Source organism: Telopea speciosissima, chromosome 2, assembly GCF_018873765.1.
Source record: "Telopea speciosissima isolate NSW1024214 ecotype Mountain lineage chromosome 2, Tspe_v1, whole genome shotgun sequence".
Classification (NCBI taxonomy): domain Eukaryota; kingdom Viridiplantae; phylum Streptophyta; class Magnoliopsida; order Proteales; family Proteaceae; genus Telopea; species Telopea speciosissima.
In genome coordinates, this window is record NC_057917.1 from 66261612 (window position 1) to 66276781 (window position 15170).

Sequence of the window (15170 nt, forward strand, 5' to 3'; positions counted from 1 at the left end):
GGTGGCTTTAGAGGTTTTATTGTAGAAAGGCCTTCCTTTGGAGGAGAGTTGTTGAAGGCAAGGATGGAATCTATGATGGGCATTCATGACTCTATGCATGTGATGTATATGGACAGAGTTGAGTGCCTGACGATCTCTTGAAATGTTACCACATTAAAGTTGGCAATGTGGAAGGTTCTGGGAAGATTACTTGTGTAGCTCTACTTTTTGAGGTGAAAGGACTTTTGGTTGATCTATTACATGCAGAGAGGGGATGAGATATCATAGTGTCCTTTGGTAGAACCCTCTTGGAGAGTAAATTTGTCTAACGCATTTTATTTCTAGTATATTTAGGAACTTTATCTTTATTCTGGAAGATGATTTGAAGCTAGTATGGAGGGGATGCAGACCTGGTGGATGGATTAAGTGATCATCTGTGCTAACTGTTCTTGCAGTTGTAATTGATAAAATTTCTTATTGTGTGTAGGTGTTTTGGGGGGATTCTTATTTTCGACAATTTGGGGCTGTATGCCAACTCTTCTATTCCAAATTAGTATTTCTGAGTCAGTAGTGCTTTTCTGTGTTTCTGTTAATCTGGAATACTTTTCTGTACATAAAAATGTTGTATGGTAAAATTGGAAAAAATATTTTTGCCAGTAAAAAAGAATAGAAACATGTATGGAATGCATATTAACAAAAGTATTTCCTCTGTTTGTACCAAATTACATAATATGCCTTCCTACACATATTTTCATTGCTCATATATTTGAGAACACTATTTTAGCCACGTAAGCAAGATCGTCGAATGTATCAATCAGACACGTGTGGTGGCATTGACGGTGGTGGTGGTGATGGTGGAGGTGGAGAAGTGTTTTTTTCTCCCCGTTCGTTTCAAAGAAGCATAAAAACAGATCGGGCAACACATACAAATTCTGTTCTAAATCTGTTCCAAAAAATACAAAAATAGCACGTGTTTTTTTTTTTGAGCATTGCCATATAGCCTCTTTGGTTCTAAATGGATGTGTTTGCCGAGTAAATACATGAATTATTCTTTGGATTTTGGAGTTCTGAGCTTCTCTTCATCTCAATTTTGGTACTGCCTGGGCCTCTTCTCTTGGGGTTGTAAAGGTGTTCTCTATATGACAGCGGGGTCCTATGTGAAGTTATAAAGTAGAATATTTTGGGCTCATACTCTCTCTGTTATTTGTTTTTTTTTATTTGGGGGGGGGGGGCTTGGGAAGGTTATTATGGAATTTCATTGCTTGTAGCGAAGGCATATAATAGAACTATAGTGTTTTCCCCTTCTATGCCTCCCCTTGCCAATAAAAAAAGAAAGAAAGAGGGGGGGGATTGAACCTTTTCCCAGCCTTCTGCTTTTTACAGCTTCAGTTGGTCCTTCACTTTTGACCTCCAACCTGGTTAACACTCTGTTAAATCTTCTAATTCTTAGTTTGAAGACCTTCCACTTCATGTGCTTTTATTCCCAATTTATAAGTCAGTTATTTTTTTTTTAAGCATTTGCTTGTTTTAATTTTTGTTCCTCCCAGCTTTAAGCGAGACCACATTCTTTGTTGGTGGAAGAGCTCATACACTTTAATTCCTTCGTGATTTTTTTTAGGTACAGAGCTGCTCTCAAGGCTGATCCTTTATGTTATGAGGTGTGTAATACCAAAACTTGTCCTGTTTATTCCTGCATCCATGACATAATGTTGTGTGCATGAACCTGCAACTAGAGAACAGGCGGAGTTGCTGTAACTCCTTAAAGTTCCTAAATCGACAATTTCCATGGTTCCACCTCAAGATGATAAGATGTGTTTCAATTTGTTTGACAACTTATTTTTCCAAAATCTATTGTTCTCACGTTTAGAGGATCCCCTCTCTCCCGGGGGTTTTTGTAGATGGTAATAGATCTGTGATTTTGTATCTCATCATGATATCTCTTAACTTTATATTTCAGGCTTTGGAATGTCTTATCGACAATCACATGCTGACCTGTGAGGAAGGTAAATTTCCATGCTTAGTTTATTCAGTACGGTAGAAACATATGACTCGGAAGGTATTTTATGTTTTTCATCACATGGTGTAAAGTTTCCCAGAAAATTTCCCATTGGATGGCCATATGGTTTTTTTCCCTCTTCATGAAATTGGTTAACACACATCATGGGTGACTCATGCACCAGAGGATGGTTGATAGGAGAGAGGAGAGGAAAGCACAAACTTTGCAAAAGAAGAAGCATTAGTGCTTTGATGGCCTTAAATATGTGCCCCATGGCTGCATAGCTGGGGCTCGAATTTACAGGGCATGTTCACATCACCATGTATACATGTGGTAATTTCAGATGAAACATATTTTTCCATGTGACCCTGTATGGGTTCAAGATATGGACCAAAAGTTAGTTCTGGACAGATCAGTTAAATGGCTGAATGATGATTCTCCCCTACCCCCCCCCAAAAAAAAGAAAGAAGTTTAATTGCTGAATGAAGGTGCCAGCTGGTAAGGATGATGGCATGTTATCACCATGTCTTGGGATCAAATCCAGTCTTCGCCTTGAGGGGGGTGGGCTTAAGGGTGGAGGTTTTAGTTGTGAGCACTCCTCCCCCCCAACCCAAAAAAAGAGATTTAATGGCTGAAACTACATTGGGAAAAGTTCATTTCATGATGGGCTTTATGGATGAGATGGTGCTTGAAACTTGTCACATGACGAATGCAGAGGGTGCCCTATCTATCCAACAATTGGTTGGGTCATATTAGACCTTCATGGGGTCGAGGTAAATGGGCCATGAAGGAAAGCTTGCATTGATGGGGTCATGTAGAAGACATTTCCTACGTATCTGTAATTTTTTTTTTCAATTTATGGTTAATTAAAAGAAAAAAAACACTCACAATGTCACTGCAGGAAATCTTTCTTGTACTGTCAGCTATATATGCCTTGTGGATCAATGATTTGATTATTCTGACTATTGGATTGATGGGGATATTTTCTGGATTGTCTTCGTTTGGAATTTGATGGCCCATCTCAGGATTCTCAACACTATGGCCTTTCATGTATAGGGTTCTCCCACTTGTGCACTCCTTTTCTGGTTGTCTTCTAGTCAAGTTACGTTAGTAACTTAGTTTGGTTAATGCATAGAACTACAAAATTGATGGGAATGGAAATATCTAAACATCCCAAGTAGGGGCATGGGTTAGATATGAATATATAAATGTTCAAGCACATCTACATCCGTACCATATGGTGTTTCTGATAGTGATGGTGTGCATAGGATACCATACCATTGCTAAAAGAGTATTGTGGTTGATATGCTAAAAAAAGTTGATGACTTCAAGACCTTGGTACCCTTTCATCTTTTATTTGTCGTGCATAGCTATTTTACATTATGGATCGTAAGAAAATTTTTTAATGCTATCAGTGAACATGAATATATATATATATATATATATATATATATATCACATGTGCAACATGTGCATAATGAACCTGGACACTTTAATGTATCCGGGTCTGGGTCACGGGAAATCCGTGAACATTCAACAATATTAATATCTAAATCTTCCCTCAATTTTCCATTATTTCAAGTCCTGTAAAATTTGCCCAAAGTTTTCATTAACTCTTAGTATCCAAAACTTTTGACCATACTTGATAACACTTCTTGAAACTTGCAATATGTTACATAAATGTTTTTCTTTTGAAGGCTGAATTTATTCTAGGCACTGGTCATGTTTCTTTAGTCCAATTGTTATGGTCCAAAAGTTGTTTGTTTTCCTTGATTTTTGTGTCATTTGATGTTTATTCAATTATATATCTCATGGGATCAAGATCCTGCAAATCCAGGTTCATTTTAGAAAAGATATGGCCAAAATGTAGATGGTATATTAGTTATTTACTTTGTGGTGTGTCTTTCTATTTTTAGTCATATTTAAGTTAGGATTTCAGAGTATATATGCTTATTGTACTGCAAGATATGATGCTAAATTGTATGTTTTGCTATTGCTATGGAGAATGCTCCTCTACTTTGAAAGTGTGATTGCTTGGGAACCCTTGGTTAGATTTTACTCGTCTTTTTTCTTCCATTCTATTTGTTCTTCTTTTTTCTGTTTTATTTTAGTAGGTTGTGCAAGTGTTCCATGATTTTATCAAAGATTCGTGTTATCCCTTGGCTGTCTTCCCGCCCCTACCCCCCCTCCCCCTGTGTGCCTGGGTAAGAGTATTGGCAATAGCTGATATGCCTGCAAAACCATTGTTTAGCCTAGAAGACCCAATACTTGACTTGGTTGTTTTTTATTAATACAGAAACAAGTCTTCTGTCATCATTGCATTTTGGTCCCGAAGATGGATGGCTTGCATCTTTCTATTCATGTTTAATAACAAAGGTAAGCTCACTTATGACTTCATGATGTATTTATGCAAGAGTGGAAATGTGAATGGTTGTAAGCCTTCTCATGTCTACTTCAAACTGAATGCTAATGGTAGTAATTCTTATTTTATTTGTGCTGCCTTTATGACTGTTGAGCAACCTCTTTTCTTTTTGGTTATCCAGTATGGCAAGGAAAGTGTTGTAGAAGCGAAGTTCAAAGATCTGGAGAAAGAAAATTGTGATGTTAACTCTCCAAATCCCTCAGTCACGTGCACACTGATAAACAACACAGATCTGTTGGCCTGCAAAGCTGAATACTACCATCAATGTGGAGAATATCAAAAATGCTTTGAACTGACTTCTGTGTAAGTTGTATAAGGACGACAAACAGAAAATAACACTAATTTGTATGTGATAAGATGGGATTTATGAAACTTTCTGTTTCATGTCATTTTTATTTCAGACTACTTGAAAGAGACCCCTTCCATTTGAAATGTACTTTGGTGCATTTAGCCGCCGCTATGGAGCTTGGCCATTCAAATGAGCTCTATATTATGGCTTCCACTCTAACAAAGGACCATCCTAAAAAGTGAGTATCTATGCACCTTTCTTTTTATGTCTGTCCAGACATGCTTATGAGTTGAAAGGTTAGTTGGCACTGACCGGTTTTACCATGAAATTTACCTATCAGGATGCTCTAGTGATTCTCAAATTCTGATGGAATACTGACATTTGTCCTTTTGTCTTTCGATGTTTTATTTGTTTTGATGATACAAGCATAGGTATTGAAAGTCCAATATGCCAATTATTGTTTCATTGTACTGGTCTTTTTTCTGTTTTGGAGTTGTAACACTATTCTATTAGTTATTACTTTTTTACCTTTTGAATTGATGAGAATTGTTATTTATCCCCCTCGGGGGAGGGCAATTATGAGTCTTAATTTGCATAATAATTCCTCATCATGTTGCTTGAAAAAGTTCCTATCTGCTGTGCTTGCATTTGTAGGAACAGTATCTGCCAGGATAATATTATCATAATTGCTCTCTCCATCATGTATGCAACTTTAATTGAACCAATTATCTTCATAGTTTGTATCTGTTAACTCTGTCTCTTGAACATGTCTATATATGTATAAGCTCTGTTGGTGAAGAAAATTTTCTGCCACTTTGCTGGAAGTTTCATCATGTAAGATGATATGTGACTAGAAAAAGAAGGATCTAACTGAAATTAGGAGAAAGGAAAGGAATTTATAAATGAGGAAAGTGGAAGGTGATCATGGGAAGAAGCTTGGGGAAAGGAACAATACAGAGTGGAACTTTCCAATCTGCCTTTTATTGTAATTGTATGCAAATAAAATTTATTTGTAACAAATATTGTAAGTAATAATTGCAATATTTTCCTAATTTGTAGCCAAATTATTCTCTTACGTTTTGTAGTCCCATGGTTGGAATAATAACAAGGGTCAAGATGCTCGGAACCAAAATACTTCGAACGAAATCGGAATTAAGGTCGAAACCTATACAATTTCAACTGCAAATTTCGGTGAAGGGTTTTGAGGCCCAAATGGCCAAATTAGGTCTCAAAACTTTTATGAAAACCTATTTTAGGTCCTCTAAACATAGTGGAACCTTAAGATTTTAAAAAATCACACCCAAAATGGTAGTTTGACTTCAGAGCCTAGCTTGGTAGTATACGCTGTACGTTGCTGTATACATTCTCTAATATGGCCTATTCCACACAAAGTTTAGTACTAGAACAAATGCAATTCAATTAAAACAACTTACATATGCATTAGGATTGAGTAGACATAAAAATTATAAAGCATCTCATAATCATACATCATACATGGTTAATTACAAAAATACAAGAAAAGGGAGTCAATAATATAAGCGAGTCACCCTTATGCCCATCCTATAGTCCTAGTACCGCATCAAGTTTTGAGCAGGATCCAAACTGCTAGAATGTTGCTGCTGCTACTGAAGCAAGTTATCCTTTGATTGTATCACAAAAGTTGGCCATGTCATAGTATGGCGAGGCGGAAGAAATGCTCAAAGTCCTCCACAATAGGCCTATAAATAGAATTGTCAACATACTGGAGGTGCCCTAACCTAGGGTATAGCCGTATAGATCTCTGAATTGTGAGGAACTTGATCGAGGGCCATTGCTATTGGATGGTGGCTGTGGAACCGGCACTAGTATGGCGTTGGGATCCTCTACTGTCGAGCTGCCCCTACTGCCGTGTGCGCCCCAGATACCGCAAGGCGGGGAAAAGACCACCCTACCCCTGCCTGAGCGGGGTAAGGTGGTCTTTACCGCCTTGCTGTGTCTGGGGCGCACGGCAGTAGGGGCAGCTCGGAAGTAGAGGATCCAGATCCCACCAGTATGTATGGTTGGGGGGGGGGGACAAGAATGAGAGGATGTCCATAAATGATGACCCAATGTGTGATTTACCCTCATACTCAGAGAGTAATGATGATGAAGAGCTAAATTGCCCATAGTCACCATTCCCACCATACCTAGCATAGTCGAAACCAGTGCTCTTTGTAGCTTATGATGATACACACTACTGCCCATGCACATTACTCTCCTCCAGACTCAGGCCTTCGAGAGTGCTAGTCAAGCTCGCATCGATATCCATGTACTCCATGCTCTAAGCCTCCTCAGGTGGTGGTATGAATTGGCGGCGCGGGCCTCTCGAGTAGCCTGCACGTGTGGGGGTATCTGCATCTTGGTCAACATCCTATGTGGCATGATCGAACTGGACTCTCACTCATGAGGCGGATCGGCTTAGGCTCTGGCTCCGACTTCGGCTGGTGGTACCCCTCACACATCCTTGTAAATCTATCACCACCATCACCATCATCATCATTACCACCACCATCAAATGTGGACGGTGTGCGTGTGTGGCCACTAGCATGCAACCAGGTGATGTTGTCATCATCATCCCCATCAGGCTAAGACTCAAAAGGTCGGGGTGTTTGTGAATGAACACGGCCCTTTTGAGATGCCATAAACTCATCAACATCAGTACCCATCTGTGTATGTGCTTCATCTTCAGTCTCATGTTATAATGTACATACACCAACTGCTGATGTAGATCACAGGTCCATGTGTAGCCGCCGGAACAAGCCCCAAAACCAGCCCAGTGTAGTTGTGGGATTTAACTGCTGTGAGAGGCAGCCTGGTCTGATGATGGGGCAGGTTTTTGTTGGTTCGATGGAGCATCACATAAAGCAGTCCCACTCCAGGTAGAAGCATGAAGGAAGAGAAGGGACCAAGACAGATAGTTTTTTTGTTATTACTGTTCACATGAACAGTACCCGAGTTACTGTTGATGTGGTACTGTTCACATGAACAGTGATTTGGGGACACATATGGACAGCTTTGTTCCTATTTTTTGTTTAGCTATGATATTTTGCCTTGTTTCTATTTTTAGTTTCCAGTTTGGTTGTAATAGGAGATTAGATAGTTTCTAATTTCAGATTTAGAAAGTAGGCTTAACTTTTATTTAGAGGTTTCTATTTGTCATATGCTGATGAAGAGTTCTTCTTTCTTATTTAGAGCTTTATCATGGTTTGCTGTTGGTTGCTACTACTATTGTATCAAGAAGTATGGTCAATCACGACATTATTTCAGGTAATAATTGAGGCACAATCCAGGATGCATTAGTCTATCATATTTCTGTTTCCTTTTATTATCTGTATGCCCCCCCCCCCCTCTCCTTTTACTTCTTCTTACCTATTGCCTCTTATAGGATCTATGTAGCCGACCCCATTAAGTTGGGATAAGGCTTGGTTGTTTTTATTGTATATGGTTGAAACTGTTTGATGCATGGCCCTGTCCCATTTTTGTTGTTGATGAATGGGTGAGGTCTCAAAGGCTTTTGTGTGTTGCCTTTCCTCATGCACCTGATCTTGATATCTTGTAGACTTGTACCTAGACTTGCTCTTGATTTCTACAGTGTAGTCATTGTTTCACAATTAATTTGTCAATATATCCATTATAACTTGACCCCCTTAGTTTTGTAATGCAATAAATTTGTCATCAGTTTTCTTGTTGGCTAAGATGTTAATTCTGCAGCAAGGCTACGAATATGGATGGAACATTCCCTCCTGCTTGGATAGGATATGGTAATGCTTATGCTGCTCAAGAAGAGGGAGATCAAGCAATGTTGGCCTATCGAACTGCAGCTCGTCTGTTTCCTGGGTAATTTACTATGTTGGAATTATTTTACTCACTTTATGCCATCTTTGGGTTGTCATAAGGACAAAAGGGGAAAATTTTGGTCATCATTTTGGTAACTTGGAAGTCCGAAATCTGAATTGTGTGTCAATAATTGAAGTTTAACCTGGAGTTTGAGCCTTGAGGTTGATCTCTATTAACTGTCTATATCCATCAATATTTTGTTGAGAATTGAGGAATGCTCATGATAAGTGGTTGACCGCCAATCATAGTTTGAAAACTCGGGTTTCAGTCTCGCTTTGTCTTGACCGAATCCGAAATTTTGAGTAAATTTTAGTTGGTCATTTCGGGGTGCAAATGGTCATATTAAGCTCTAATACTTCAGGGAAACCTTATTTTAGCCTACATAAACATATGTAAACCTTTGTTTTGCAAGAAAAGTCACAGTGGTTTGGATTTGCACCCTTGGTTGGTAGTATACGCCGAACCCTATTGTATACCTTAGGTAATATGCCTATTCTACACATTGTTTTAGTACTAGAAGATAGAAAAGGCAAGTAAAACAAGTAAATTATGCACCATGAATGAAGAAACATAATATTGGTTAATTATGGAATAGGAGAAAGTACATGTAACATAGACTCATAGTGGCCAAACTCCACTCCTTGGTTGTCTGAAATCTGTATCTTAGATACCTTGCGCTGGACATGCATGAATAAATAGTCCTATTTGCTACCAAAAAAAAAAAAAATCCCAACAATACAGTACTGTATGGTGATACATGAGTACAAAGTGGACCTCCTCAAGCCATCCTAATGGCTAATACCACAAAGAGTTACGTGGAGGATTGAGCCCACTCATGGACCGATGGTGCCGACGTCAATTTTCCTCCTACTATATGACAAATGTAGGCCACGTCATAGTGTACCGGAAGAAAACACTCGAAGTCCTCCACAGCTGCCCTATAGATGGCCTCATCTACCATGGCCGCCACCATACGCATTGAAGTCCTACCTGGTACTCTTTGCAACAAAGGATGGGGCATGTGACTGCTCACGTCCAGTGCTGTCCCCTATGTATAATCCCCCAACATTGTTAGACAAGCTATCTACATCGATGTCCATGTTACTACAATCAGCCTACTCATCTGGTTGGAACCGGCGACGAGGCTCTCTCGTGTAGCCTGTACGTAAAGAGGATGGATGTGTACCATGGTCCATATCCTATGTGGCGTGATCAAATTGGGTCTCTCCAGTGGATCATATCGGCTTTGGCTCTGGCTCTGGCTCTGGCTCTTCCTTTGCCTGGTCATCTTCCTCTTGAAGGGAAGCATATTTATCACCTCCATCACCACCGCGCCATCATCACCATCATTATTGTCGCTACCATCATCTCCATGAGTAGATGGTGAGAGTATGTGAGTGTAACCACTATAATGGGACCGGTCAAACTCATCATCACTGTCATCATTATCCCCCTCTTCTGGCTGGGACGCTAGAACTATCTCCTCAAATTTGTCCATCGCCTTCTCCTTTTCCGCCCTCCTCTGTTGCCCTCCCCTCATGGCTTTAGCTATGGCCCTAGAAATCTCCATATGTACCATAGGGCATGTGGCCACATTTTTACCATTCTTTTGCCAAATGTTCTTTTAGTCTAGTGGCTCCACCTCTCACGATCTTCTTACCATAATAATTACATCGTGTTTCTCTTGTCACCTCCAATTGACAGTTCATGCCTCCATGCTATGTCTCCACTGCTGCCATCTCCTCTCTAGGCCATAGTTGTCATGGCGCTGGAGAAACTGGCATATCGACCTTTGACATGGCTCATGTATAATATTGCCCGATATGGCGTACATGGCGTCGCCATGGACGCAATATCACGATATATGGGCATATCGGTCGATATAAGTGTAAAAAACTCTGGTTTTAAATTTGTTTTTTTAAAAGCTTAAATGCTTTTTCCTTCATTTGTATTGGTCACATTAACATTAAAAATTAAAACCATTAAAGATTAAACAGTACACTTTAGTAGTATTCCCTAAATCCCTAATTGGATTATTGGAATTGAAATTTGGGGATTTTAGAAATCGCAAAGTTTGTCAAGACAGAAGAGAGACTTCGTGAGACGTCTGGAGACTGAAGGAGTCAAGAAGACGAAGAAGTGAGAAGAAGAAGAAGAAGAAGAAGAAGAACTGAAGCTCCAAGTCTGCAACTCTCGGCAAGTTTGAACCCCTTCGGCAACCTCTAGGTAAGTAATTTTTTATTTTTTATTTATTTGGTTCTTCTTCTTCTTCTCCAATCTCCTCCCGAGTCCTCCGGCGAGTGCGACTCGATCCTTCTTCTTCTTCTTGATTCTTCTCACTTCTTCGTCTTCTTCACTTCCAGCAACTTTCTCGTCGGTTCTTCTTCTTCTTACCTTGCGATTGCATGTTTGCACACGTGTGAGACCTCTCAGTTTTTTTGTTTTTTTCCCTTTTTCTTCTTCTTGCCTTGTAGTTGCAGGCTTGCTTACAGTCGCAGACCTCTCAATTTTTTTTTTACTTTTTTCTTCTTCTTGCCTTGCAGTTGCAGGCTTGACACAATCATAGACCTCTCGGTTTTTTGTTTCTTCTTCTTGCCTTGCGATTGCAGGCTTGCACATAGAAAGAGAAGGTGTTTTTTTTTATCTTCTTCTTGCCCTGCACACAGCCACACATACACAATTACACACACAGAGACAGGGAGAGAGTCGATAGACAAAATGGGGGGGGGTGGAGGGATTTATTACAGCCAGTAGTTCTCTCGTTTTTTTTCCCCTTCTTCTTGCCTTGCGATTGCGAGGCTTGCACGATCACGAGAGATGGTGTTTTTTATATTTTTCTTCTTCTTACCTTGCACACGAGCACACGCACACATACACGATTATTTGATAGGCTTATCTATGTTTTCATACTTTCATGTACACTAATGGATATTACACTTTCATGAATTAAACCATAGTATATTAATAGTACACTTTCATGCTGATTTTTGATGTTATAGGATATATACTATAGCATACTAAATGACATTAAAAATAGAGAAAATAAAAAATAAAACATGGTCGACATGCTCGCCATGGCAATGCCATGGCAGGCGACATGTCGATATATCGACGTGACACCCCTCCACCGACTTGGATCGCCGTGACGCCGTGACAACTATGCTCTAGGCAGCCATTATCTCACCATTGTACTGTTGCATGAAGTAAACAAGCCATTATTAACTGAGGCACATCAATTAAGACCACTAAAACAACTATGTAGCTACTTATTATTTCCCCCCTAACTCTTTTATTTTTCTTTTATTTAAAAATTCTTTTTTCATAATTTTTTTTTGAAAAACATTGGCTTAATATTGTGAAACAACCTAGAGGGGGGGTGAATAGCTTGTATCTAGTGGATTGGGTCTTTCTTTTAAAATAAATCACACAATGAAAATTAATGACAGACAAATCAATCACAAGAGACAAGCTATTTGTAGTGGTTTGACTCCAAGAGTTTAAGTCTACTCCTCTCAACACTTGAGAGATTTCTACTAGATGTATCCTTTCAGTACAGTAGGTGAGAAACAACACCTTTACAAAAATCTTGTTGCAGGACAAGAGAATCCTTTATAAAATCTCTTTAAAGGATAAGATAATTCGTACATAAAATCTTTTAAGGACAAGAGTATCCGTGCAAACACCTAAGTTTAGTCTAGGTTAATGCACACTTAGTTTGATCAAGAGTTCTACCAACTCTTAGATCAACAGTAAGATTTAAATATAAATAAACAAGTGAGGAAAGATAGTACCTATATGGAGAATACTCCTTGTGCAAAAGGATATGAGAGAGAATGCATGTACGTGATGAAGGCTAACTCAAAGCTTCTTTGATGAGAAGATTGAAAAGCAGCTTTGCAAGCCTTCAATGGTTGAGTTGACTCAAACAAGATCTTATAATGATGATGTTCAACTCAAAAATCGATAAGGACAAAAGACTTTTTGATGCAGAATGATCACCAAATAGGGCTTATTTCTTTAGAAATAGGCCTAGGGTTGGGTTATATCCATGTTGGGCCTTTGTTCCCAAGGGTTTTTTATGTAATAGACCACTTTAAGGAGCCTAAACTAGGGGTACTTAGGTTGCATACGGGATTAGCCCAATACTTAGTTATTTTTATGTTTTTAGATTGAACCGGTTTAGATTTGGTTGCATCCAATTGGTTCAATGGGCCTAATTTAAGTGAAATGTTCCTATTGGCTAATAGGTTCTTATATCCTATTGGCTAGTATGGAATCTTCACTTAAGTTAATTGTTCTAAGTTAGATTCTTTTATTTTTAAGTTAGTAGGGGTAGTTAAGTCATGACACTGTTTTAAGTAATTAATTAGACTTAAACCTCTCCCTTCCACGTTTTTGTGAAGGAGAGGTATTTAATTTGTAGTAGGAATTGGCCTATGGCCTTATTATAAATATAAGAGATCGTGGGAGGCTCCCCCACAATTGAAATTTGAAAAAAAACCCTTTTTTCTGTTGCTGGCTGACTGCTGCTGCTGCTCCTTGCTCTTCAAGAGTGTTTGCATCCTTGTGGGTACATCAAGGTGGAAGGGTGGGTGGAATCCTGCGACTCCTTACGCCGCGACGGCTGGGAGGGTCTCTCTTCGAAGGTGATTTCATCCTTCATCCCTCAATTTACTGTCGGTGGAATCCTAAGGTGAGTTGAGATTTAATTTCTGTTTTAGCCTTCCTTCTCCTTCCCCAATCAATTCCTCTTTTATTTTCTGTTTTGATTCATAAAACCCTATTGAAACCCCAAACCCTAGAATCCTGATCTCATACTTCCAGCCATTCAAATCCAAACCTTTTTCCACTCGAACCTCCCTCCCACACATCTGAATATTCGATCTTAACTCCTGGTCCGGATCCCCACCTTAACCCTAATTTCTGTGAATTTCCATTAATCATCAAAACCCTAAATTTCCAGATTCAGTATTTCTGACCATCAAAACCCTCCCCAATTTGGATCGAACTTGCCCCTCCCTATTTAGAAAACTCGACCTTAGTCCCAGCCCCTAGATCCCATTAAAACCCTAATTTTCTGTCTGTTTCTCCTAACTCTAAAACCCGAAAACCTAACCCTAATTCTGCAGAAATTTAAAACCTATCCAAATTCAGATATTTTTATACCATAATGACCCTCTAAACCTGCAGATTAAAACCCTATAAACACCATTCCCAAATTCCCATCCTAAACCCTAATTTTGCCCTAAAACAGCCCCAAATCAGCCCTAAACAGCAGGCTTGACCAAAGCTTGATTCCAATTGGCTCGTAGTAGGATTATCACCTATTCTAGGACTACATTACTTTTAATAAATGCTCTCAAATGAATAGTATTGAATGCCTCAAAAGCTGTGTAAAGTTTGTCCTTTAGTGTTTATAGCAAAAAAGTATGAGCCAAGAGAATCTCCAACGGTCAAATAGCGGTCGTTTTTTTTTTGGTCTACCGGTTGATGAACTGGCTGGACCGGTTGAAAGAGCCGTTGGACAACCGGCTTGATATCGTCCGGTTAGGCCAACCGGTCAGACCGCTTGCAACCTCTGTGCAGCCGGTTAAGGCCAGTGGTCACTGCCACTAACTGGTTTTTGGACCAGTCAAGCCGGTTGGTGCAAAATCAGCCCTGTTTTTATTGTTATGGTTGGGTCTTTTGACATTAATTCGGCCTTTTCAAGGGTCCTTGGGCATCTCCTAGGGTCTATCTAAGTCTGCTCACATGGGTATGCAAATATGCAATGTAAGTGTGTGCAATTGCTCTAGCACAATCTAAGTGCACACGATCATCTTTGTAGTTTGTCTTGTCTTCAATCTTCAAGCGTGTCTTGACTTCAATCTTCCATCTTGTCTTGGCTTCACTCCAATAGATATTGTCTTCATAAACCTTGTTCTTAATTCTTCTTTTTCTTTCTTACATCAACAAGTAACTACAAGATTCTAAAGAAACATTAATTATGTTCAAGTGTTCATTATCATCAAAACCTAGTTGTGAACAACTTTTGGGAAAGTAGGATTCTTGAGTGGTCAATTCCCCCATAAATACAACAAAAGCAAATATGGTACAACATAATAACCCTCGTATGTGCTTCAAAACATGCTGAAAACCAATCTGTGAGGTTGTTGATCGGCCAACTGTATCTAACATATATAAAATTGAGCCCCGTCCAGTTGATATTAACCCTATTTTTTCACATTTTTGTTATAGGAAAATCCATTTTTTGAAACCAGGAAAAAAAAATATAGGTAGAAAAGAATCAAACACGGTGAAGTTGTGGATCGGGCTCCGGTGTTTGACATAAAATTTCATCAACTTTCTGGTATTGAAAAAATATATTTTACAAAATTTCATTTTGGGACGAAGTTAATACCTTGAATGGTTGAATCTTGCCAAAGCTTCACCAATATGCGGCAAACGATGTCATTGGAGTGATGTGGCAACTCCCCCAGCCCTGTATTCCAGCAGTGTGTTAGAGGAGACGTGGCAAAATCAGGTTGAAATGTGGGTTTTCCTTCTTCCCGCAGAGAAAAGGGGCGAAACATGTCGAGTCTATGCGAAATTTTGACCAGGCACATTCGAAACAGGCTATTATAAATACC

At 39.3% G+C, this 15170-nt stretch overlaps 1 protein-coding gene across 2 annotated transcripts in view; it reads left to right on the top strand.

The window, feature by feature from the left end:
- Positions 1 to 15170, top strand: part of LOC122652891 (anaphase-promoting complex subunit 6) — a 37557-nt gene that overhangs the window by 6159 nt on the left and 16228 nt on the right. For both annotated transcript variants that reach the window (XM_043846778.1, XM_043846777.1), the window contains exons 4-10: positions 1598 to 1637; positions 1937 to 1982; positions 4272 to 4351; positions 4519 to 4700; positions 4799 to 4924; positions 7897 to 7971; positions 8416 to 8541. In XM_043846778.1, the coding sequence (XP_043702713.1) occupies positions 1598 to 1637; positions 1937 to 1982; positions 4272 to 4351; positions 4519 to 4700; positions 4799 to 4924; positions 7897 to 7971; positions 8416 to 8541 (675 nt within the window). The remainder of the gene's footprint in view (positions 1 to 1597; positions 1638 to 1936; positions 1983 to 4271; positions 4352 to 4518; positions 4701 to 4798; positions 4925 to 7896; positions 7972 to 8415; positions 8542 to 15170) is intronic.